At 43.3% G+C, this 26306-nt stretch overlaps 1 protein-coding gene across 6 annotated transcripts in view; it reads left to right on the top strand.

Annotated features, from left to right (window-relative positions):
* The window catches only part of PLA2G4A (phospholipase A2 group IVA), a 70339-nt gene that overhangs the window by 38112 nt on the left and 5921 nt on the right, over positions 1-26306 (top strand). For 5 of the 6 annotated variants that reach the window (XM_048313006.1, XM_048313009.1, XM_048313007.1 and 2 more), the window contains 10 exons: positions 815-928; positions 3323-3360; positions 5091-5232; positions 10371-10507; positions 13691-13913; positions 15078-15192; positions 17521-17658; positions 18001-18093; positions 19450-19521; positions 21225-21476. In XM_048313006.1, the coding sequence (XP_048168963.1) occupies positions 815-928; positions 3323-3360; positions 5091-5232; positions 10371-10507; positions 13691-13913; positions 15078-15192; positions 17521-17658; positions 18001-18093; positions 19450-19521; positions 21225-21476 (1324 nt within the window). Of the gene's footprint in view, positions 1-814; positions 929-3322; positions 3361-3490; positions 4983-5090; positions 5233-10370; positions 10508-13690; positions 13914-15077; positions 15193-17520; positions 17659-18000; positions 18094-19449; positions 19522-21224; positions 21477-26306 lie in introns of those variants that run through there. The other variant, XM_048313010.1, reaches the window with a different exon arrangement.

Below are 26306 nucleotides of genomic sequence, written 5' to 3'. Positions count from 1 at the left end.
ATGAACATGTGATATTTTAGAAGATACAATGCCATAAAATGGAAAAAAACCCCATAAGTCAAATGAGTCTGGAGATGTGTAAATGATAATTTGAAATTCTTTCTGAATATCTTACTTGAGGACTTGGAAGGCAGCCACTGGGGAAAAAAAAGTCTGCTAGATCTAGATCCACATGGATTAGAGCAAAAGCATGGGATGGTGTTCTGCCATATCCACATCCATCTTTGGGTATTATCACATTTTGGAAAGGTCTGCTCCAGCATGAAAGATTTGAGAAGAGACTTGAAGGTCTGGCTGGATACAGAGAGCAGCTTTGTGTAAAATGGAATGCTGCACTCTTTGCCAAATCACTGCAAATCTTGGTCTGTAGAGTCAAGGCTGGGGTGTGTGGATTCCATCTTCTCTGAAAAGTTGCTGGATGTTTTTTTTGGCCTATCACAGTTAAAACTATACAAGTTTCTCCACAGGGAAATTTTACTTACTGGAAATGTAAAGGTACTGTGCTTTATATGTAGAATTTGAAGGTATTAGAAAGATGGTGAGATTTGCTGCCAGAAAGGTGCTGGGATGAACATCCCTTCATGAATTATCCTGGTGTACTCCTGCAATTCAGTTCCTTGAAGTGACACCTCCACTGTCCATGAGCTTATCCTGGTTTAAAAGAAATGTCTGTTGGCACTGGGCATTGACTGGGTTGGGTCAGGCCCATTCTTTTTCCATATATATATTTTTTTTTTTTACTTCAGGAATAGGTTTGATGGAATGAAAAAGGGATTTCTTGCAGTAGAATTGAATACCCAGCGATCTCTTCCAGGTTACTCTCATGGATGCCAACTATGTTATGGATGAGGCTCTTGGCACATCCACGTTTCCCATCTCTTCTCTGAAACTGGGAGAGAAGAAGGAGGTCCAGTTAACTTTCAATGACGTAAGTTGGACATTCATGGCTTTGCCCTGGTCAGAAGTTTTCTGAGCATTCACTGTTGCCCATGGATAAACACGGAGCCTAAAGACACTGTTAAACCTTAATTATTTATCTTCTTACAGCCCTGCTGAGAGGAGAATTAAGCAAAACAGTGCCACTGAATGCCTTGGTGTCCCTGCTGAAAGAATCCTCTCTAGAAGTCTAGTTTGGAACTTTCTCTGCCAAAAGCAGTTTCTTCCTTACTTGATGCAGTTTACTTTTATGGCCTGAGTGTGAGGTTACTCAGAGTTTGCTGCATTGCCCCTCCTGCTGCTGCCTGTGGCTTCCAGAAAGCTGAAGGAATTCTTTTATTATTACATGTTTCACTTTCTGTAAGTGGCTTGTTGTAACACAGCCCTGGTTAACATGCAATGATGCAGTAATTGGATTATTCCCTTTAAACGCATCTGCAAACAAGATGGAGTCATTTGAGCAGGGCTTGTCTGCCTGCACAGTAACTCCTGGCTAAATCTGGGTGGAATTGAGCTTGTTCTGCATGTATTAAAATGTATAAATAGCATCTGCATCGCTGGTTTGGGCTGTAGTTTATTGTATGATGAGAGATCTTGATTTGTCACCACTCTGCTGTTTTCCATGTGGTGCAACTTTAAAAGCGTAGTTACAGCAAATAACTGGTTAAAGGCCTATTTATTGGAAACCAGAGAGTTTCATGTGTTAGTTTTAACATTTAATTTGGCATAGCCTTAGGGCAGTTGGAATTTTGATACCCTCCATTATTTTTCTTTTTTAAAATTACTGCATTGTTTGAAGTTTCTGCATTTTTATTTCACTAAGTGTCTCAGTAACTCTTGGACTTCTGGAGCATGGGTTGAGTACGGGTCCTGGTTCTGCCAGGCATGAGGTGGGGCAGTGAGAAAGAACTGATGAATACATTTTGCAAACACAGTTCACAAAGCTCATTCCATTAGTACAAGGCCTTGTCTCGCTTTAACTTCTCATCAGCATTTAGCAAAGCTTAGTAGGGAGTCATAGGGAAAAAAACAGTGCAAAAAAGGCAAATACACTCTGAAATTTATAAGCAAATAGTTAAGGGGAGATGAAGTCAGGTTGAACCCGATGTAGACAATGTGTACATAGCATGTATTGCTGAGATGTCTGTGGCAGTCTGGGTAAGGTGTAGAAAAGCCATGATATCTCCCTATTGGAATGCTTCCCTCCAAGGGTTTATTTCATGTGCATGCATTTTTGTAAGCATTGGATCACTGCATGGTTTCAGGAGTGCTTTCTAAATTAGTAATACCAGGTGGGGAATAATGTAATTGCTTCCCTGCCTTTGAAGTGCTTCCTGGGTAACTCTTCACTGTGTTTGTTCATGTCCTCCCTTTGTTGTTTCTCTGCCTCTTCTTTTTCCCCTCAGCTTGCTCATGCTCTGCCTCATTTGCAATTCCTGTTTCAGGAATTGGGCCTGGATGTTTGAGTCAGAGGCAGCTTTGCATCCCATGTCCTTCACTGCTGTCTGAGGGTCATTCTGGGGTGTTGTAGCTCCATGCCTGGTGCTCACATGCCCCAGGTGAGGAGGAGAATCTGGTTTTAGGTGGAGGACACGCTGAGTCTGTCACACTCCTCCAGGGCTGCACCAGCCTGGCCATTGCACAGGAGAGAGTCTGGGGAGCAGAAAATACCACTCCATTCTGTCTTAGTTCCTCACCCTTGTACTGTTGGATTGTGCCTGACAGGGAACTGGTGCTTTAATCATAATTTTTTAACTTCTTGCCTGCAGGCAGCCCTTTCAGTGCTCTGTGAAAGGCCAACCCATAGCTTGTGGCCAGGGAGTTCAGTGTGGTTGGCAAGTGAAGCCATTGTGCAGTGACATTCATTGCATCTTTCAGCAAGTTGTAAGCAACCACCCTTCCTGACTGCTAGCTAAGGCATATTTAGCTGTGGAAAGACACTTGGTGGCTCCTGTGGAACACAGAGCAGTGATTCCCTCACACAGGTGGCAGATGGATGTGATCCCCTGGTTCTCCTGCCAGCCACAAGTGGGTGAAGAGAATCAGATCCCCTCAGGACAGAGATGAGTAGCACTGTCAGAAAGGGATTAGCAGTTCAAGAAAGGCAAGACAGTGGGATCTGAGGAATGAAAGTCAGCACTTACCATCATTTTCCACTCTATTCAGTGCTAGTGGTGTATTTTGGAATCACACTGTGTGCTTTAAAAAAAAAAATCCATAGAGAAGAATCTCATTCACATGTGCCAAAAATATCCTCCTTTTTAAAAAAAGTGAAGAAGGGGGAAAAAAAAGGAAAAATTCTGACAGTAGTAGTTGATGTTCCAGGTGTGTTTGTGGGTTTTCCCTCTCTAAGTGCTGTAACCATATTTAAATATTCCTTCTTTAGGTCACAGAAATGACTTTGGAATTGTCTCTGGAGGTATGGTGAGTATCTCATATTTTAAAAAAAAGGGTGAAAATATACCAGCAGCAAAGGAATTTTTTGTTTTTTTTAAATTGTTCATTAAAATTTTCATGGAATCACAGAATATCCTGAATTGGAGGGACCCACAAGGATCATCAAAGTCCAACTCCTGGCCTGCACAGGACACCCCAAGAGTCCCACCCTGTTGGGATTTTCTTAAAAACATGTGAGGTAGAGTGCAAAAATTCCTTGTTGTAGTGTAGAAATACCAGCTACTGTAAAAAAGAGGAACTTTTACAACTGAGGTTTATTTTCATGTTGTAATTCTGTCATTGACTAAACACCCTTACTGGGACTAAGATGTGTGACCCTTCCAAATGTTTGCAGGAGTGAGGCCATCCTGTGTCAATCTCTCAGCCTGATTTATGTGAAGGGCTTTTCTTCTCGAGGGCTTTGTCCCTAAAAAAACCCACAGACCTCGCTCAGGTGCAGCTTCATCCTCACTGTTTCACCTTCTCTGGGAACTTGGCCTCTCACATTAACTTCCAGCATCTATGACTGCTGTTACAGAGCCCCTAAAATGTATTTAAATGTAAATACCACACAGTGCTGAAGGCAAAGGTGAAGATTAGGGCCAGGAGTTCTCCATGTAAAAGCTAAGCAGATATCTACCTTTATTTGTCCCTTTTTTTTCCCCTCTCTAGCTGCCTTTCTCCCTCATTCTTCACCTATCATGGTGAAAGACCAAAAATCACTTTGAGGCATAATCAGAAAAATATATTTTAAATCTAAAAATGATTTCCTGAGAGCAAGGCATTTAAGGAGTCATTTTTTGTCTGTAACTATAAATAGCACCACGGACCACTGTAAAAGTTAAACTCTTTCCTGATAACTCCAGAGACTGACAAACATTCCCCGGGGATAATTTCTGCTCATCCTGTTGTACTAGGAAAATGCATTTGTGGGTGGTTGAGACCACCCTGAACCAGCCAGGCTTTGTACATTACAAGTATTTCATATCTCTGACATTAAATAAACAGAACATGCTTGGCTGTATTTTCTCCTTAGGCTTTGAAATGTAAAGGATCTTATCAAGTTCTGCTGCTATTCCCTGATAGCCATGCAGATTGTGAATATCTTCATGGAACATTGCTTCTAGGGAGTCTTTTCCCCCCCCTTTCTTAATTCTATTATTTTATTACATACTAGGTTTTTTTAAAAACCTGGGGAATCATTCTCTGAGCCTAAATGGATCCATTTCACCATTGTGTGCTTTTCAGTGGGTACCAGGGTGGATTTGTCCACTCCTCTCTGCTGTCCATGAGAAGTGGCAGCTGAAGTTGTACCTTCATTTATGTACAGCACCGAGATCCTTACACAGGCTTGTGTACATGTTTTATCCCACAATGTGGGGGAAAATACAGAGAAGAGGGCTTAGATTTTTCTGTGGTATGCCAGTATGATCTGTGCTGTAAGATTTATAATTGTATGTGAGTGGAGAACTCGCTTGCTGTATTTAATCATTTCCTTTTAATGAGTTCTATATAAAATGGATGTCTCAAAGATGTGTTGTACTTGGCCTCCATCACTCCAGAGCTGATGAATGGCGTCACATGAGAAATACAATTTCATTTCATCTTATGTAAGTGAATGAGGAATTTCTGCTCATATCTGCTCATTTCCCACGGTGATGTTTGTGATCCTGTTTGGAACTGAGCCTTTTGTACCAGCCTGTCCCTTTTCCAAACAGCTCCTCGACGGACCTGCGGTTCAGCATGGCCCTGTGCGATGAGGAGAAGAGGTTCCGGCAGCAGCGCAGAGACAACATCATGCACAGCATCAAATCGTTTCTAGGGGAGGAGAACAGCCAGAACCTGACCACTTCCCGTGATGTAAGTTTGGAGAGTTCCCATCAGGATTAGCATTCCCTTTGGAATTCTTCATTTGCCTGTGAGAGGAAGGAATGAGGTGTGCGAGGTGGAAGAGTTCGATGTAGAAAGATTGTAGATAATAAAAATTGTTTTCCTCTATGAACATACAATGTTTAGCCTGGAGAGTAATTTTTCTTGGCTCTAAAGTTAGAGATTAAAGTTTATGACCAGGGGGAACAGTTTTAAACTATAAAAGGGGAGATTTAGATCAGATATTAGGAAGAAATTCTTGCCTGTGAGGGAGTGAAGCCCTGGCACAGGGTGTCCAGAGAAGCTGTGGCTGCCCCTGGATCCCTGGAAGTGTCCAAGGCCAGGTTGGACGGGGCTTGGAGCAGCCTGGGCTAGTGGAAGGTGTCCCTGGGGTGGCATTGTGGTGGTACTGGATGGGCTTTAATGTCCTTTCCAACCAAATCATTCTGGGGTTCTGTGATTCATTGGCCCTCTAAACAAACTGCTCCAACTTTTCCTGTTTGAATCCCAGACATTGTGAAGGTGTTGGCTCTGAAGGGAGATTGCCATCTGAAAAGTGCTTCAGGGTGTGTGAAATATCTGCTGAATCCTGCAGTGGCTCTGGGCACTCAACCAGCACAGAATGTGCCCCTGCATGCCCACTACCCATCCCATGCTCTGTGACCTTCATCTCTGAAAGAGTAGGCAGGAAATGAGCTGGTTTAAATTTAGAGTCAGCTTGGAAATTAGTTTATTTCTTTCCTTCCTTCTTTTCTTTGAGCCAGTTTTACTGGATTAGGGTTATGAAGTTTTATTTCTTTGAAACATGGGAAAGTACAGCTTTCCTTGACTTGCTGGTGCTTTGAACCGAGCCAAGAGGAAGGGAAGCCAACAGATCTCAGTGGGCTGATGCTGGCTTAGGTCATATCACAGAATCAGGGAATGGTTTGGGTGGGAAGGGACTGTAAGGGTCATCCAGTGCCACCCCCTGCCGTGGACAGGGACACCTTCCACTATCCCAGGTTTCTCCAACCTGGCCTTGGACACTTCCAGGGATCCAGAGGCAGCCACAGCTTCTCTGGGCACCCCATGCCAGGGCCTCACACCACAGTGAGGAGAGGAGCCAGATCCTACTGAGCTCTTAGTGATGCATTATTTAGAGTTAATTAAGAATCCATTTGGTCCAGATCTACTTATTTTGTTGTAGCTTTTTCATCCTCTTCCTTCCTTGCCCATTCCCTCTCCTGTGCTGCTCCCTGAATTGTGACAGGAACACTTTGTGCCTGTGGGGGTGTCAAGCAATAAACAGAGTCCACGAATTAATCTGGGTTTATTCCTTCATTGGCATTGATTCCTTTTTTTGCATTTTTAGTATAAGCAGAATGTGACACTCTTTTGCAACCAACACTGAAGAGTATCTTTTGAATTTCCATGAAGTTTTGGGCAGGTGGTAAATATTTCATTGTTGTGTACTTTTGAACTCTGTCTTGCTGCATGAAATGTTCTTATGTGAACTTTCTGAGGAACATGAAAGAATTTAACAAGTATTGTACATAGTTTAATTGGAGTGAGATAAATTGAGTGTATTGTGAAGGAACATTTTCAAGGTTTCCTAATTTTCAGTTCAGTTATTTTAATCTTAACACATGCAGATCTTATCAGAGTAGGTAATCTGTCAGTGGGACATTGGCGTGACCTAGAGCAGAATAGGGTCTTCCTCAGAAAGGATGTGGATATTCTGCCAAGCTCCAGTTGGAACTGGAGTGATACTCAGTGCCTCAGGTCTCAGTTCCATGCAGGTGGTATCTGTGCATGAATTATGGCAAAGGATAGGTAAGATCTCTTATTCTTTGTGTCATCATCTTCCCTTGGTATCCCTCACTGTCTCCAATACTGAAATTTTATCAGTTCAATTGCATCTTCCCAGACAGTAGCTGTAGCTATCCTCCGTTTTTCTTATGCCAAGTGTGTATTTCTAAGCTGACTTGTCAGAATTTTTATCTGTTTCTAGCAATGAAAAAACCTATTTTGTTCAAATTAAACTGCAGTTTTACTTTTATTGCTAGAGATGGAAGATAGCAGGAGGATTTATTGGATGTTTGGAGTCTCAACATGAAGTTGGGAGACATTGAGTAGTCTCAGTTGTCTGTGGGCCTTGTTTAATCTTGGACAAGTCACTTACTCAAAGTTCACCCAAGTTGCTTTATCTCTTGAGTAGCTTGTGCTTTGCAGGGATGCTGGGAGACACTTAATGCCTCTGAATTCATTATACATGTCTGGATGGAGAAGTGAGTAGTTCCAAATTTGCTAACTTAATCCTTAGGCACATTCTGGAAACACAGAGATTTCTCATACTTTCATTGTTGCTCAGTTTATTTTTATAATTTTTGCCGCTTCAAGCAATTTTCTAAAAATACCATGATCTTCTAAAGAAAGCATGTAGTTCTCTACAAACTGGATTTGCAGAACAATTTTTTAATAATCATTTGTGTGCCCTATGGCATTTTTTTTTCTGACACAGATATTCAGATTTTGTGCACTGTGTTTCCAGGGCATTTGGATAAAAACATCTGCGCCACTTGTTCCCAAAACAAGATGTAGTATGGTTCAGTTTTTTCTTGCCTGATTACTGGAAGATATGATTAAGAACCTTTTGGTTTGAGTGATCTCATGTGCTGGTGGTTCTGTACAAAGGATTTAGGGTTCAGTAGAGGAGTGTGCAGCATTTGGTATCCTCTTTTCTCTGTTCTTCATCAGGACATGGTTTCCTGGTTCTTGGCTCTGGGTGCTCTGGCTGCAGCTCCTTCCCCCCTCCCTGCCTCTGCCCTATTTATCCTAGAGGGCAACTTGCAGGATGGGTGTATTTCATTTCAGTTTTTACTGTTTTGTGCCTTTAAACATGTTGGAAACTGAATTGGAGCTAAAAAGCTGTTTTGACAAACCTGCCTGCTTCCTCTGCAGAGCAGGAGAGGACTCTGAATCTGCCTCACTTGATTTATGCTGCAGCTCAGCTTGTATTGAAATAAATGAGGGGAAATGTGCAGGAGGTGCTTCTCTTCAGTTGTTTTTTGTCATCATTTTAAAGATTTATTTATTTACTGTGCAATGCACGGGTGCTGGGGAGGCTCAGCCTGGAGCAAAGGAGGCTCAGGGGGGACCTTGTGGCTCTGCACAAGTCCCTGACAGGAGGGGGCAGCCGGGGGGGGTCGGGCTCTGCTCGCAGGGAACAGGGACAGGAGGAGAGGGAACGGCCTCAGGCTGGGCCAGGGGAGGCTCAGGTTGGATATTAAGGAAAATTTCTTCGCTGAAAAAGCTGTAAAGTTTTGGAAGGGGCTGCCCAGGGCAGTGGTGGAATCATCCCTGGAGGAATTAAAAAAATGTGTGGATGTGGCACTTGAGGACAAAGTTTAGTGGTGAACATGGTGGTGGTGCTGGGCTGATGGTTGGACCTGGTGATCTTGGAGGTCTTTTCCAACCTGAATGATTTTGTGATTCCATAATCCACCTTCCCCTCGTTGTATCCACCCTTCCCAGTGCAGGAATCTGGGATGCCCAGAGTGCCTGTGGATCCAGGAAGCATTGCAGTCAGGATGTTGGTGACTCTCCTGGACATTCCCAGCCTGTCTCCATAGCGGATTCCTCTGCCTCTGGAGGAACACTCCCATTTTCCCTGGTGCCTGTGCACTGATGAGTGGAGCAGAGGTGCTCTGGAAGTGTTCTCACATACTTTCTCCAGCCTCGCACCTGCAGGTGACATCTCCACTCTGTTGGGATGTGTCTGCTCAGGCTGAGTAAGCAGTGCTCCTGAGGAGCTTCCAGAGTTTCCCCACGTTATTAAAGGAGTGATTACTGACATGGCTCTTCCTTCAAAGCAGCTGCTCCGTTATTGGGGCGTTGGCTTAACAAAACACATCCCAAACCCTTCCCTGGGCTGTGTCATTTTTGGGATAGATCCGTATCTCTGAAGCTGCACGATGAATGTGAGGCCAGGGAATACCTGTGGTTTCTATTACTAAAGCTGAACACTTATGAAGGAGGTAACAAAATAATCTCACTGCATGAAGAATAAGCAGTTTTGGGGAGTGGAAGCCTCAAGAAATGTCTTGAGTGCCTTGGTCATTGTTCACGGGCATTTCCTTGTGACGGTCAGTCCTCAGGGGAGTCTCATGGCTTGGAGCATGGAGTCTGCAGAAAGAACAGGACTCTGTAGTCACATGGATCCTTTTATCACTAATTCCATCTATAGGCACCTGAAATTGCCTTTCAGGGAGATTTTTGGCAGATTAGCAGTTTGATCAGATAGGGGCTTTTGGCACAGCTGTGTGATTCTTTTTATGCTCAGTAACAACCAAGAGGTGGTTCCTTTGCCACCGCTGAACAGTGGAAAATCCTCCTGGGTTTTGGAAACTGGGAACCAGATGGGCCCTTTGCTTAGGCCAAAACATGTGATGGTGGGAGCAAGTACATTTTTATTTTATTTTGTCTTCTTTTTAGATACCTGGGGAAGCTGTGCAGTTGAGGGGAACAGCCTGCATGTCAGGGCTGGGCAGTAAGAAGGAGAGGAGTGTAAAATAAACCCCTGTGGACACAGTTTTAACCTGGTGCCACAATAACCATCCCTGGTTCTGGTCACTCCTCTCTCGGTGGCTGAGTAGTTGTCCAGATCCACATACATTCCCGCTACCTCTCTGGTAGTTTTTGCAAAGTGGTGGTAAAATTGAGACTGTCTTCATGCTGTGTAGTAATACTGGATGTTTTTGTTATAAAACTTGTTTTTAAACTCCCAATCAAAATATTATTTGTTTCTGTTCTGTTTCTCATTAGTAACTTTTACTGCCATTGGCTCTGTCACAATGATATGAATTGGATTAAACCTGGTGTTTATGTTGCTTTAAAAATCTCTGTGGTCTTGTAACTGAACAGTTCATGTAATAACTAAATTTAATATCTCCTCTATTTCGGATCGTGGATAAGAAGGACAGACAGTTCTAAAGAAATTCTGAGTATACTTTTGTTTAGAAATCTTGCTACAAGTGCTGACTTCTTCAAATAAATTCTAATTCTTCTTGGGGTGTCCAGGGGTTGGACTGGATGCTCCTGGTGTGTCCCGTGTCACTGATGTGGTGGTGGTGTTGCTCTCATCCCTGCAGGTGCCAGTGATCGCCGTGCTGGGCTCGGGAGGGGGGTTCCGGGCCATGGTGGGCTTTGCTGGAGTCATGAAAGCACTTTTTGAGTCAGGAGTCCTGGACTGTGCCACGTACATTGCTGGGCTCTCTGGATCCACCTGGTAAGGCTTTCCTCTTGGTTATCCTCAGCTGTTCTGCAGCAAGTTCTGAAGGAATTGGCACGAGAGCTGATTTATTTCTATGGTTATAATTCACAGCACATTTTACACGTCCAACTCTGCTGGGGGAGGTGTTTTGAATGCCCCAAAGGGCAAGGACAGCTCAGGCTCCAGGTGCTCTTCAGGAGCTTTGAGAGCAAGAACGGATGGAAAGAGGTGCCACACATATGCACCTGCATTTCTATATCAATGCCCAACATGTGTTGTTTTATTTTCCTGATGAAATGTGAAAAACCAAAAAAATCCCTTGTGATTTGAAGCTGATGACCCAAAATATCAACCCAAAATATGTTGTATGCTTTGGGAGGGCTTTTAGAGCGCCTCAAAATCACTAAAAGATCTTTTGCTCCGTTTTACACCCAGTGTAAAATCCTGGTGGATTTACTGGGAACGTCTAGAGCCTGGCTGCCACTCTGCAGAGCATCCCACTGTGGATTACCCTGTCTCAGTCTCACTGGCACTGTTTAATTTAGAAAATACTAAAATTTTAAAATACTTCATTTAGCCTTGAGGAGCAGGCACAGGTATTGATGGGGGAGATCTTAGTGTTGTCTTCAGTTCCTGGTAAGTCACTGTGAAGAAATGAGACTCTTTTTGGAGATGCCCAGAGAAAGGACAAGGAGTAATTGGATTAACTCTTAGGGAAACTATGTTGCAGTGAGAGTGGCCAAGCACTGGAATGTGTTGAGCCATCCTCACTTGAGTAGGCTGGGAGCAGTGTCATCTTCTCAGTCTGACTCAGGCAGTGCTCATGTGAAAGCTGAACTTGACTGAGCACAGCCTCATCTGACTTAGGCTGGCTCTGCATTGAGCAGGAGGCTGGAGCAGAAACCTCCAGGATCCTTTCAGACTCAGTGATGAGATTAAACAAATGTCTTATTTCTGTGAGAGGAAAAGACTTGTTGGAATATAAATGAGCAGGGAGTCTGCCTGGGATGAGTTTTATCATCTGATTTAGCTCTAAGGAAGCACCTGAATTTTAATTCCATGCAAATACTCTAACTCCAAAGTTGACTCCTGAAGGAGGTAATGATCAGTTCTATTCCTTGGATGGGTTTTTTTGTCAATTATTTTTCATTGTGTGAAGCTTGCTTCCCCCCTCCCAGACTAGAGGCAAGCTTTCAGAATGCCAGGAGGTTTTGAAATGCCAGAAGTGTCTGTGAACTAGAGTCAGTTTCTCCTTTAGATTGGACTACAAAAGGTTGGAACCTGAGTTTTCTATCACTGGTGGTGGGGGCAGATTTATCACTGTCCGGTGAGAGATGGATGCACTTTGGTCACAGTTGTGGAAAGCAGAAGGTGGATGAAGAGCAATGGAATAGTGCAGCGTGGTATTAAAACATTCCCTGTGTTTCTGGGGAAGGGTTTGCCAACCCTGCTCAGGACAGATGTCAGTCTGCTGGCTGTGAGGTCTCCTTTGAGGATAACCCAAGGGTGAATACGTAGTTGGTCTAATGTGAACCTATAAAATCTGAGTTAAAATAGCGAGATTATCTGAACTTCTGCAGTCAGAAACAGATTGGAAACAGTTGTGTTTGAACAAATTTGCTTTTGCTCTCTGATGTCACCCTTCAGTCTTTCCTTGCTTGTTGAATAAACAAATTGACACCTAGGCACTCCCTTTCTTTTCCTTCTTTTCCATGCAGTCTATCACTTGGGAATAATTCTCTTTTCTTTTTTTCCTGAAGGGTGGAGAATTCCTTTCCTGGAGAGGCAGGTTTTTGCTTGTCCACTCAGCTGCATGCCTAACCTTGGAGCAATGCTTTTCTGCCATCTTGCTTCAACCTTGTGCTGACTTCTCCAGCTGCATTCCCCTTTCCCTGCACCCAGGAGCTGACCTGGAGCCCATGGATCAAGTCCTGGCAGCCCACGTGGGACAGGGTTGGTTGTGCTGTCACAGAAATGGCTGGGCATGACCCTGTGTGTCTGAGCTTTGTTTGCAGTAAAACTAACTTGTTTCTCAGTAACAAACTCATTATATGCCTCTCCACATCCTCACAGTCAATTAACTCTCTGCACAGGTTGTAGTTGTTGTGCTTCAGTTTATTATGGAAGCATCATCTCCTGGAAAGTGGGGCCATATCCATCCCAGATATCCATCCCTCAGGCCCTGGGCTGAGCCCCCAGCATGGGCAGCAGGAAGGGGATTGGGATTCTGCCCCTGTGCCCCACTCAGGTGAGATCCCACCTGCAGAGCTGCCCCAGCCCTGGGGCCCAGCACAGGAAGGACCTGGAGCTGCTGGAGAGGCCAGAGGAGGCACCAGGATGATCAGAGGGGTGGAGCAGCTCTGCTGGGAGGAAAGGCTGGGAGAGCTGGGATTGTTCAGCCTGGACAAGGGAAGCTTTGGGGTGACCTCACTGTGGCCTTGCAGTGCCTGAAGGAGCTGCAGGAAAGATGGAGAGAGACAATTTCCAAGGGATGGAGTGACAGGACAAGGGAGAACGGCTTTCCACTGCCAGAGAGTACGTTTAGATGGGATATTGGGAAGGAATCCTTTCCTGTGAAGGTGGGGAGGCCCTGGCACAGGGTGCCCAGAGAAGCTGTGGCTGCCCCTGGATCCCTGGCAGTGTCCAAGGCCAGGTTGGATGGGGCTTGGAGCAGCCTGGGCTAGTGGAAGGTGTCCCTGCCCATGGCAGGGGTGGCACTGGATGGGCTTTAAGGTCCCTTCCAGCCCAAACCATTCTGGGATTCTGTGATACACTGAGATATTTTAGGAATTTTTCAGTAGTGATAATGAACTGGAGGGCAGAGAGGTGCATCTTACAGGGAGAGAACTGCATGTGTTGTCCTGAGACCTCAGTCTGCCAAACTGAGCTATGCCAACTGGAAGAGCTCCTTTCAGCTTAGGATGCTCTGTCTGGAAAAATGAGGACACTGTAATCATTTACTTCATACACATTATGGAAATGCCTGTTGAGTGTTTGATCCTATGCTTATATTTAGAACAAATTGCTCAGCTTTCTGTGCTCTGAGAAAAAGGAAATGACAATTTCCTGTATGAATGGAGAGTTAATTAACCTGATTTAATCAGTAATTGTATCAAATCATTTATGAGCTATTTGTAGCTTTCAGGCAGCTGACTCTGCAGCAGGTTTGATGCTCACAGAGGCTGTTTGCCATTGCAGGTACATGTCAACTCTGTATTCCCACCCGGATTTCCCAGCCAAGGGCCCAAAGGAGATCAACGAGGAGCTGATGAACTCCGTGAGCCACAACCCCCTGCTGCTGCTCACCCCGCAGAAGGTCAAGCGCTACATCGAGGCTCTGTGGAACAAGAAGAGCTCGGGGCAGCCCGTCACCTTCACAGACATCTTTGGGATGCTCATAGGGGAAACACTCATCCACGATGTGAGTGCTCGGCTTCTGATGCTGTTAAAGCTGTCAAACTCTTCCATCATTCCCACCACTACCTTTTTTCTGGAATGACCTTAGCGACATTTAACGAAGGGTGCATATTTTGCTATAAGAAAAACAGCATTTGCTTAAAAAATTACTTGAAAGATCCCCCTGGTTTTTTGAGAAAAGGGACAACAGGAGAGCTTCACACTCTTGTATTCTATTATTGAAAATTCCTGATTGGCTGAGTCAGGCACACAGACTTCAGAGTTCAAATGAGTCAGGTGAGCAGTAGCTGGATTTGGTCTTGTGGCAAGATTGAAATGTGTTAATAGATTTGCAGATGTGTTTTATACACTTCTATCTCTCATGAGTGTACACTGATAGTGGGTTTTATTTTAAACAATTATAACACTGAAAAAGAGGCAGCACAGCTTTTAGTGGCAGATGTGCAGAATTCTGATGCTGAAGGGCTGTTAATGATTATGTGAGGTTGGTTAGAAGTCCCTGTTTACCAAGGGATGAAACAAATGCACAGATGTTTAGTTTAAATCAGAACCTGACACATCAGTGAAAAATGGCACTCAGGCTGGTGGTTATTTACAGATAACACATGTCAGTGCTATTGCATCATAATGACTTCAGCCTTTCTTTGGTTGCAGGCTCCAGAATGTTTTCCAGGAGAGATGCAGGTGGTTAGCAAATAGAAAAGCCTCCTCATAGTGCATTTGGTGTTCTCAGTTACCTTGTGGCTGACTCTTCAGAAACAGCCCAGGTTGAAAAACGTTACCTAATTCTTCCTACGAGATATTTCCTTGCTTTCATCTTTCAGAGTAAGAAAAGGAAAGCACTGGCTTCGTCCAGCAGAGCTGATTGCTTTTTGGCCATGCCCCTTTGGCTTGTGGAACATAAGCATATTTCCTCTTCCTGCCTCCCACTCCTTCCTTCCTTAATTGTGCAGAAAAAAGGCATCCAGGCAGATTACTTCCTTTTACCAATTCTTCTGTTTTTCATAGAAGTAACTGAGTTTGCCTACATTTTTTCTCAAATTTCAGAGACAGGAGGAGTCTCCCAGATCTTTATACAAAATAAAAACATGTGATGTTTATTTTTTATATATCATATATATATATATATATCAGCAAGCCTTTACAGGATGTCTTTCTTTCCTTGCAGAGGATGGACACCACTCTGAGCAACATGAAAGAGAAGATCAATAATGCCCAGTGTGCTCTGCCACTGTTCACCTGTCTGCACGTCAAACCAGATGTCTCAGAGCTGATGTTTGCAGGTGTGTTCCCAATCTGTGTTGAGTCACTTGTGGCAAGGAGAGAGGTGTGTGGCTGACTAAAATCCCCTTTTTTTTAATGCACCTGAGACTAATTGCATCTGACTTCTGGGAATCTGACAGAGTGATAAGAAGTTACTCAGGGATAGGTGATCACATACTCAGATAGGAGTGCCAAGCCAAAGAGGAACCTGGTGACTCCACCAGGGAAAAGATGTTTAAATTAGTGTATCAAACAGGGAAAGGAAAATGTCCTCAGTCACCTTCTCTTTCAGAGAAGGGTGAAATCAGCAATTAGTCTTGATGATCTTAGAGGTCTTTACCAACTTTAATGATTCTGTGATTAAAATTAGACAAACAAATTAGATATAATGCCTCTTTTTTACTTCTTGCCCAGTGTAAAGTGCTGTTGGTAATACAAAAATCCGTTTTTCTTGTATTTATTCCATCGGTTTTAGTCCTCTCTGGGAACTTCAGTTGAGAGTGGGTCCAGTTGTGGAAGATGCCACACAAAGATAAGGATGTGTGCATCTATATATAGTTATATACAGAACTGAAAAGGGAAGTGCCAAGGTGGTTTCTCCAGGTTTATGTCATTGTATTTCCTGAAATAGTTATTTGGAGAAGTTGCTGTCAAAGCTTTGGTTGGAAATGAAAATGAGGTTGTGAATTAGGCTAAATATTTCATGGGAAAATGTGTCTTTAACTTTGCTACTTAGGAAACTGATAACTTTTTGTTTGAAAATAGGAGTATTTTGGATTTTAGATGAACTTCTGTTTTTCAGTAAATTTTATTGGGGTTACTATTTTAAAACCAAAAGGATCTTTAGTTAATAATGTCTTTCTCTAAGCAAGATCAGAAGCACCTGAAGGCTTTACTCTGCTCTAAAAAGAGGTATTCCTTGTGCCAGTGGATCTTGGGTTTGCCTTTTGAGGCTGACATCTCTGTCATTATAGAGGGTGCTAGATCCTGAACAGAAATATTTACATTTCCTAATTTACATTGATTTTAAGGTAGAAATTTTGTTTTCCTGAGCAGGCTTTGTGATTTGAGAAATCTCCTTCAGTGCAAATGCAAGCTGGAAGTGGACTAACACAAATTAATTCTAATTCTCAGTTCAGCTTTGCTGTCACCCTGGTTCTAAATACATATCTGCCAATTCATGTTTATACAGCCAAAAGGAGATACGCAATTCCTGGACTGGGTCTTCAAAGGAATTTCCTTCTGTTCCAGTGAATGTGAAGATTTGTGGGTGATTTATTTGGAAAATAGGATGTTGTATTTGACTTAGCTCAGATAAGCATTACCCTGTGAAATGAAACTCCCAGCAGTTGTGATTAAATCTTTCCTTTTCAGGACAAGAGTTCACCTGCTCCACAGGTCAGCAGGAATATCCTGAGGGTGGATGGCATTCCGTGACATGTGGGGATTTTTCAAAGTGCTCTCTTTTGCCTTTCTTTTTCAGAATTACTTCTGATTTGTTTAGAGTCAAATCAATCCCTGCTAAAGATAGGGAAGATGAAATAGATGAATGAGTGAAATGCTAAAAAGAGAAGTTATGTTTTGCTTGTTATTTGCTCCCTTTTTGAACTGAATTCTCTGATGGAAGCAGCTCCACTGGTATCAAAGTGTTTCCAAGTCAGCTAAGATCCATTTTCAAAGGCCCACATCAGTAGAATGTAAATAACTTCTGAAATTTTCTGCTCCGATCAGAAAATGCATTTGAACATTTTATTCTGAATTTTTCTTGAGCTCTCTGTTCAATAAAATGGACTTTTAAAAGATATCTTTAGCAACGTTTGAATTGATTATCAGCTGCCTCTCAGCTTTGCCTTTTGATATTGGATTTCCCCAGAAACTTTAGGTTTGGGTGGAATCCAAATAGCTCTCCTAGAATATTTCACAACCCTTGGGATATTCAGTGATTGTTGTGCCACCTCTGTCACTGCTCTCCATATTTTTGGTGGAATTGCAGTGAAAGAAAAGCAGCTTGGAGCTTAGACCCACATGTGGCAGGGAATCATGTTGAAGCAGGGGATGAAAAGCAGATGTCATTGTGTGTTCCTCATTTGTGATCTCTCCTTTTATACCTCTGGTTTTCCAACCTCATTCTTTTTACCAAAGTTTATGGTGATAAGAGAGAATGAGGATTCTTTCCCTGCTGAGATATCACTGACCTTGGTTTGATATTCCTGATGGTTATTTGGCTTCCCATTTCACTAAAATGTCTTTGCTTGGAGAAAGGTTTCATTCATTTCTGTGTTTTCCTCCTCTGTTTCTATTCAGGGTGAGATTTCTGACTGAGCACAATTTTGTTTCTGACTTTGCAGACTGGGTGGAATTCAGTCCATATGAGATTGGAATGGCCAAGTATGGCACTTTCATGTCTCCTGATTTGTTTGGAAGCAAGTTTTTTATGGGCACAGTGGTGAAGAAATATAACGAAAATCCCTTGCATTTCCTGATGGGTGAGTATGTGACAGGAAGAGGCTTGAAAATAAAAGCAATTTCAGTAGTTCATGGACTTCTAAATTCAGTCACAGAAAGTGTAAGACAAGAAGTGGAGCGCTCAGTCTGCTGGAAGACATTCATTTGAAAGATTTCAGAGATATGGATACACATTGTTTATTTGTTTCTTATTTCCATGGTTTTTCGTTCTGATTTGGACATCTGAGCTTATGACTTGGCCCACTCCAAACTCAGAGGTGTATTCAGAGAGCAACCAACTGCTTAAATAGTGCTTTTTAAGATATGTGGGGTTTATTTTCCTTCTGCCAAGCACCATTCATTGTGTATTTTTCCTCTTTCAGGTGTCTGGGGCAGTGCATTTTCAATATTATTTAACAGAGTCCTTGGTGTCTCCAATTCTCAGAATAAAGGGCCCACCATGGAAGAAGAATTAGGTAATTTTAGTAAATAATTCCTCTATGCAGAGCAATTACTAGCAAGATTCTCCCTCTGTGGAAGGGTGGCACCACTGGTGGTCATTTAAGAATGTGGAATTAATTACCTTTAATTGCTGGCACTGCTGGATGCTGCTGAGGTGGAGAAAGAGCATTGGGAATGTTCTTTCTTGCACTTTTGCTTCTGATCAGTCAGAGCTGCTGACAGTCACATGCATACATCCAGCTCTTTTCTGGAAGGTAATAGAATCCTCTCTCTACGTTGTTATGCTGATTGTTGGAGAGCAGAAGCTGACAAACATTTGATAGTTACTTGTGTCATCTCTTGACACTGGGCTGTGTTATTGAAGGGATTAGCAAATGCACCTAAACTCTCATCTCTTGGTTGTTAGATTGCTCCATTCTAATCACAGCCTGTTGGTATCTGATCCTTTGGAAATTGAATGGTTTTGGTTTCACTCTTGGCACACAAGTGGCAAGATGACTGTAAAGAGTTGTGGCTTGGTTTGGATGGACTTATCGAGTTTATCTGAGAATGTAGTTAATGATGAAAGGTTTTTTACACTTTTGTTTCCTATTCAGAAGGCAGCATCACAGGGGAAGATCTGACCAATAAATAAATTGTCCTAGACAGCCAGATCTTTCTGAAGAGCAAGAAGAGAAAATGTAGATTGAGATAGTTTTTAAATAATAACCTCTGTCTGCCTCTGCCTCCTAATGGATGGAATTCAGCTGTTTGATAATCTCTCCATACTTATGGATGAAAATGAGACCTTCAGGTTCCTATTTCTGAGGCCCCTCAGGAGTGTTAACACCTCCTCATGGAGGATCCCTGTCAATAAATGTGATCATGGAAAAGTCTGCTTTTGAAACATAGTGAGAAGCAGAATGTTATCTGTCATCTGTGACTCATTTCACATATCATTTAAAAACTATTCTTTGAAGCGGGTTCAGATGTGAAAATATTCATGTGGCTTGAACCACAGTCTGGAGCAGAGCTGGAGTTGTCCCAGTGGCACCTTGGCACCACAGTAACATTTCTGTAGGAGTTGTTGAGAGGACAGAAGCAAAACATCTAAATTTTAATGAAGGTGAATAAAGTGTGTCAGGCATGTGGTGCAGGGAGGAGTGGGAGGTACTGCTTCAGGGTTACATTTTCTTTTCCAGCCCAAAAATTTCGGGCTAAAGCCAATACCTGCTGCTCACATTCTAATGTCCACAGCAGAGCCACTCTCTTCAGCTGTATTTTCTATTATAAAGACTGTGAGAACTTTATGACTCAGGTTGTTTTGAAATTCTTAAGTGTTCTGCCAGTTAAACCCCATCAGTTTAAAGGAGTTTCTGTTTCTTTCACAGAAAATATTAGGCTAAAGCACCTTGTAAGCAACGACAGCTCAGACAGTGAAGATGAATCACAGCATCCAAAAGGTAAGGAAATGCTCAGATTTAATTTCATAATTTCCTTTTTCCATCAGCTTTTGTGTGGCTCAGCAAAACAGAGAACAAGAGACCCCAGGAGGTTCTGGGCTTGACTTCATGTCTCCTGCTCAAGCTGATCATCAGCTCTCACACATCTGGAATTCCACATACACCCAAAAATGTAGTTTGCTGGGCCAGAGCTCTCCAGAAGTCTGTTTCCAGCAAGCTGCTTGAGCTCAGAAGCACCTTGGAATTGCTGCCAGTCCCCCAAACCAACACTACCCATTGTTTTCAAGGGTTTCCTGATCAAATACTTTCCTGATAATGGTTTAATGTGTTTCAGGCATTCACAGATGTCTTCTAGCACCTTTACAAATGACATCTGATACAGGAAGTTCTTTGTGTTTGGCACGGTGTTTATAACAATGCCCAAATCCAGGTTCCCTGAAGAGGCACAACCACAAAGGGAATCTTGGGCAGTGGGAAGGAAAGATCCTACTGACAATTATCTCTAAGTACCTAAAGCACCTGGATATTTCTGGGGTGTTAGTCAGCTTTCTGTACTTCATGATATTTTGGGGACAAGAGTGATTTTCACCTGCAAAAACCTGGTTTTATTTTTAACAAGTGGAGCAAAGATGGGGATGCAGCTGTTTGTCATTTCAGGATCTACAGAAGAAAAGAAAATCCTCTATGGTGAGACAGGGAGTTATGTCACTAACTCAGCTCAGTGATTGCTTCTTCAACTCCCCTTATCGTAGGTGGTACCACGTTTTGTGTTTATGTGTGGATTTCCTGTTTAAACACTACAGCCAGCACCAAACACATTTCTCTCCTAGTTTGTAGCCATAGTGAACAACCAACAAATCTGGGATTGTAAACACTTGGAAATCCCTCTCGCTTCCATAGAGTGCTATTGGACAGGTGTTGGACTTCTTTGATGCTTGTTTTCTTGCTACTTATATAAAACTCAGTTCCTTTAAAGCCTGGGTTAAAGAGGCAAGTTTTAAAGCTGGATTTAAAGTATCAAGCTTGAGCCTGAACTATTTTCTTATCCAAAACACCCCAAAAAAAGTCAAGTTTTGACAGGTGAATGAATGCAGGGTGGTACCTGTTCAGGTCATTTTTACTGCGAGCTCCAACTGCAGACATCTAAGTCTGGATCTTTGATTGTACTCTTTAGTTAATTAAAGCCAGATATTAATTGTAGATTACAGTTTACTGTAAAGATCTTTTCAGGTATTTTAGCATTCCCATGCTATAGCATTATCCTTTATGCAAACTAACTGCTTTCCTGAGGAAAGCTGGGTTTCTAAGAGGCAGGAAAGATGGAGAAGGCTGTCAATGCACATCCAAATGAATTCATGTCTACATCAAGTATGGTTCTTACCAGCTCAGGTCTGTCCCTGAGCCCAGCAGAGCTTACAGAGAAAGCCCTCAGACTAATTAAGTCTTCCTCAGGTCATCTAAGACATTCCCAGTCTGTTTTCCTGATATCCACACTATTGTGGTGCAGATTGAAGGTTTCACTGGCTGATGGATTCTCTGCGCTCCTCTGAAATGATGGCAGCAAAGCTCCATCATCCCGCCCCTGGCTTGTTGAAAGAAGTGTTTTATTTTCGTAGGTCCTTTATTTTGTAGCTCCTGAAATTCTGGCATTACACTTGCTATGTTTCAATATCACTGCTGGGTGCTTTCATTTTTGTGTGCAGGCACTGAGAGTGCTGAGGCAAAGCAGGAGAGCCAGGAGAGGCTGCAGGAGAGCAGCCAGGAGAGCTGGGTGCAGCGCATGCTGATGGCCCTGGTGGGGGACAGCGCCCTGTTCAACACGCGCGAGGGCCGCGCTGGCAAGGTGCACAACTTCATGCTGGGGCTGAACCTCAACAGCTGCTACCCCCTGTCCCCGCTGGCAGAGCTGCTCACCCAGGAGTCCCTGGAGGAGGAGGAGCCGGCAGCAGTGGCAGGTCAGTTCCCAGAACGCTGGCGTGATGTGTGTTTATTAATGAAGCCAGAGGCAGCGACTTCCCAGCGTGGTAACATCACACCAGGAGGGTCACAGCAGCACCGCTGGGGAGTGTCCAGCAACAGAGCTTGTGAGGGATCTGGGAGGATCAAAGGGCACCACATGGTGACTTCTGTCTGCTCCCTGCCCTGTCCCCTGGTACAGGCTGTGGCACAGCCACTGGATGGACAGTGGTCCTTGGTTTGGCAGAGGGGATCAAACTTCTTTTGTGTGTGGTACCCTTTGTTACATCCACTTTCTCACTCTCTTGGCCTTCTCTAAAGGGTGTCCAGGTTGTTCCTTGGCTCTTACTGATGCTAAGGTGGAAATGAAACCATTCCTTGTTCTCCTGCAGGGCTTCCCTGTTGCAAAACCTTTGTAGCTCATCTGCTGTCTTTGTCTTTTGAAAAACCCCTGGAGGCAATTCACTTCTTCACTTGTAGGATCACAGAATCCGTGAATGTTGGAAGAAACCCACAGGGATCATCCAGTCCAACCCCTGGCCCTGCACAGAAACCCCAACAATCCCACCCTGTGCATCCCTGGGAGCGGTGTCCAAACGCTCCTGGAGCTCTGGCAGCCTCGGGGCCATGCCCATTCCCTGGGGAGCCTGGGCAGTGCCCCAGCACCCTCTGGGGGAAGAACCTTTCCCTGATCTCCAGCCTGACCCTCCCCTGACACAGCTCATAGATTCTTACTTTGCTGACACCGTGTTCTTCCCATGTGGATGCACCTGACAAACCACTCCCATTCCAGGATGATAAGAATTTCAAAAAAATACGAATTTGCAAAAGAAGTTCAAAGTCTTCCCCCACTCCATGAGGGATGTGGTGTGTGGGACAGGAGCTGTGAAGAATAATTGTGTTTGATTAGGGTTTTGAAGCCTTTGCCATGGACAGTGTTCACTGCAATCTGCCCAGTGAAAGGCAATTAATTTCTTGGTGTTCTTCTGGCACTGGAAGTGTCCAAAGCCAGGCTGGACAGGGCTTAGAGCAACTTGGGCTAGTGGAAGGTGTCCCTGCCCATGGCAGGGGGTGGCACTGGGTGATCTTCCAACCCAACCCATTCCATGATTCTATGATCCATCAAGACAAGAACAACTCCACCTCTCTGAAGGGGGTGTTCTTCCATGCTCTTCCTCCCAGCACAGCCCTACCAACCATCCCTTGGTGACAGCAACATTCCCCTCAGCCCTCATTTCTTATTCAGAGGAAGGAGATTGTCCCAACTGCTCATTAAGCAACAGTCATTTAAAAGCTTAAGAAGCAGCCGTGCTCTAATGTGTATTTGTGAATGCAACAAATCCCATGCAGGGCTTGAAGAGTAATTTCCATCTGGACTCCACTTTCTAAATATTTCTGTCATCTCAGAGGTGTTTACAACTGGGTAGTCTTAATATTTATAGTACTTGGAAAAGAGGCAGGAAAGTGGGTAGGAAATTTATGGTTGGAAAAAATGACAGTTGATGAGAATTTTGCATAATTAAGGCACGTGGATAGTCTTCAGAATCAACTATCAGCTTCCTGGGATTTGATTTCAGTGGAAATAAAATGCTGGTTTGACGGAACTCTACACCTCTGACACAATTACTTTGGAGTGCCTGAAACTTCTGTGGGTTAAAATGGGAAAAGTTTGGCATGACTGCAGTTTTTTGCTGTTACCTGAAGCCCACACTCATAAACTTGCAGTAACAAGTCAGATCTGACAGCTGCAAGTGGTTGCAATATTATAGTCAAGAATAGTTAAAAACCCCTTGAAATGTCAGCAGTTAATATAAAATGTGATCATTCAGTAGTGTGATGAGTGTAAACACATTTTAATGCTGTGAATTTTCCTAATATATGGAGGAGCCCAGAGGTGCAGACAGAAGGGAGACTTTGGTGTAAAATTTAAATCCTTAGATTATCATGGCACTGGATGCATTTAAGCTGTGCATATTTATTCCTAGCACTGGCAGTTTACCTGTCAGCTTGAGTGCACAGAGAAGTCTGTATTGCTTTAAGACTTACTCTCCTTTATTGCCAGACACTCCAAAGGAGAAATAAGTGAATAAAAGGATATCAATAATACTTCCATCTCCAGTTGTCCCAAGCCCTCTGCAGAGGATGAACTGTGGCTGACCTAAGGCAGTCTTACAGTCATTACTGAGGATTGAATTTAGGGTCTGCAGTGCCTGCAGCAGAGATCCCAGCTGCTTGGTCTGGAAATAAAACCCTTGGCTTTGCTTTTCCACAGACTCTATTTGTGGAAATAATGCTGAGCATTTTCTTATTTCATCAGGAATGATTTCATTGTGAACTCAGAGTTGTTCTGTTTCTTTTCTGATGTTACAACACACCAGAATGACTTGAGAAAATGCCAACTGCATAACAATGGGGGAAAATAACCCCTAATCTCTGCTTCCTTACTTCAGTATTTATGGAAACTGTTGCAGTAGATGGACGTCAGTAGCAAATGCCCTTCTCATCTCCCCTCCTTCCACTGGAGCTGCCATCTGTGGCAGATTTGGTCTCTAGGACATGCCCTCTTTATGATTTCCAAACAAATATCAGTCTGTGTATCCCATTGCTGGGAAGCTGAGAGGGCTGGGCTGGCTGAACATGGAGCTGGCCTGGTAAACACAGACCCACAGAGTTGTTAAGGCTGGAAAAGACCTTTAAGATCATCAAGTCTAACCATCAACCCAGCACCACCACTAAACCCTGTCCTCAAGTGCCACATCCTCACATTTTGTCCCAGTTTGCTGTTTGATGGACTGGAAGGTGCTGGTAATAGGGATGCATCTTTCCAAAAGGGCTGAAAATTCATGTGAACCCATTTATATGGTTGTTATAAATTTATTGACCACATTAAGATGTTTTCTCCTTTAAAATATAATAAGATTATTTTGATGAATTTGGTTTTAGAGTCACGAGGGCTGTAAGCAATAGGATCAGTCTCGTTCCTCAGTGTTGGGAGGGAGTTTGTGTGGCAGAAATACACTCCCATCACAAACACTGTTATAGCTGATGCTGTCCTTGGTTAAAGGATCTTTCAAATTCTGTTTTTGTAACATAAGAAAAGATGAAACTTGAACAAAAATATTTTTGCAATTTTTTAGAGGTTCTAGTGAGAACAAGGGTTAAATTATATTTGACATGTTATCTTTAAACAAGAAGGGGAAAACCAAATTGGTCTACTTGTGCTAAAGGGAACTGTAGTCAGTGTGGGTTTTTTACCAGTTTTTTTTTAATTGTGATGAATTTCATAAATACCAATATATTTTCACTGATTTATGCTAATTCATGATTATGAAATATATCTGGTTCTAAAATAGGTTTATAAACACACTTAGCCCTTTAGCAATAGGCAATGATTTAAAAGTGTTCTCTCCTTTGGAAATCAAAGCAAATAGTGGGAAAATAGTGCCTCATTACTTAGAAAAGGGTCCTCTAATAAATAACAACAGAAATAAAAAGTGAAATCATCTGTTTTAAGATTTTGTTTGGTGCTCACAACGTGCTGCTTCTGAAATGACAGGGACAAAAGTTAGAATTATTTTTGATGGATTTTCTTTGCTTCAAAAATACCCTTTTTTTTTTTCAGATTACTACCATTGTCAATAAGTAGATGCCAGGAAATTCAATGATAGCAGGAATAATTATTTCTCTATCCAGCATTCCTTACATTACACTGCCCTCTACAGATATGAGCATTAGATTATTGTTAAAAAGCAAAACCACGCACTGGAAATATTTGTAAGGTCTAGAACAAGAAAAGATTGTCAGGGGAAAAGTTTTAAGTACAGCAAGGATAGTTTAGTAGTGTCCAGAGACTTTCATTTTCTAGTGTCTAGAGACCTGGATAAGTGTGAAGACACCCAGGAGAAATGGATTGGTTTTTCCTGAGCTGCCCCTGAGGGAATGTTGGGGTTAGAGAGAAACATCATCAGGTTGGGCTTAGAGAGAAAACTGGTGGGACCACACTGGGACAGCACCAGCAGTGAGTGGCTGACAGTGAATTCTGTCCAGTGCCTAAATTATGGATATGGGTCACTATTTCTCTTTGTTCCTAGTGGAGTGGTGAGTGTGAGGTTGTCAGGTCTGGTGCAGATTGGAAAACAAGACCTGATGGTCCCAAATTGATGAGCAGAAGGAGACACAGGCAAGTGTCACAGGAGGGCAGATCCACATCAAGGCTTTTTGGGCAAGTTTGGGAGAGCTGGGAAGGACTGGGAGAGTGGGGTTGGGAGGGAACCTGGGGGAATAGGTTTGGGCAGGGGTTGTAGGACACTGAAGGGATTACAGAATATTGGAAGATCTCTGGGGATCACCAAGTTCAGCCCTCTGCCCAGAGCAGGTGACACATCCAGGGGGTTTGGGATGGCTCCAGAGAGGGAGGCTCCAGGCCCTCCCCGGGCAGCTGTTCCAGGGCTCTGCACCCTCCAAGTTCTTCCTTGTGTTGAGGTGGAACTTGTTGTGTTTTAGTTTATGGCCATTGCTCCTCATCCTGTCTCTGGCACCACTGAGCAGTCTGGGACCATCCTCTGACACCCCCAGCTGTCTCTTAACATCCCATAAACTTTTTCCTTTGTGCATGGATTGTTTGGGATGATGGAGTGAAAGTGGGAGGGCTGGGATCAAACCTGGGCTTTTGTCCCCTTTGGTTTTGCCTGAAGACCTCTGGGTCTGCCTTGTGCACTTGGCCTCCTGAGGGCTCTTCCAGATCTGGCTTTTCACCTCATTCTCCAGTTTTTAAGAGTTTTAGTTACACTTGAGTTCATGGTGTGTTTAACTGGGATACACTATGCAGT

This window comes from Corvus hawaiiensis, chromosome 9 (assembly GCF_020740725.1).
Source record: "Corvus hawaiiensis isolate bCorHaw1 chromosome 9, bCorHaw1.pri.cur, whole genome shotgun sequence".
Lineage (NCBI taxonomy): Eukaryota > Metazoa > Chordata > Aves > Passeriformes > Corvidae > Corvus > Corvus hawaiiensis.
The sequence above is the reverse complement of the archived record's forward strand: the minus strand, read 5'-3'. Positions and strand labels throughout refer to the sequence as shown.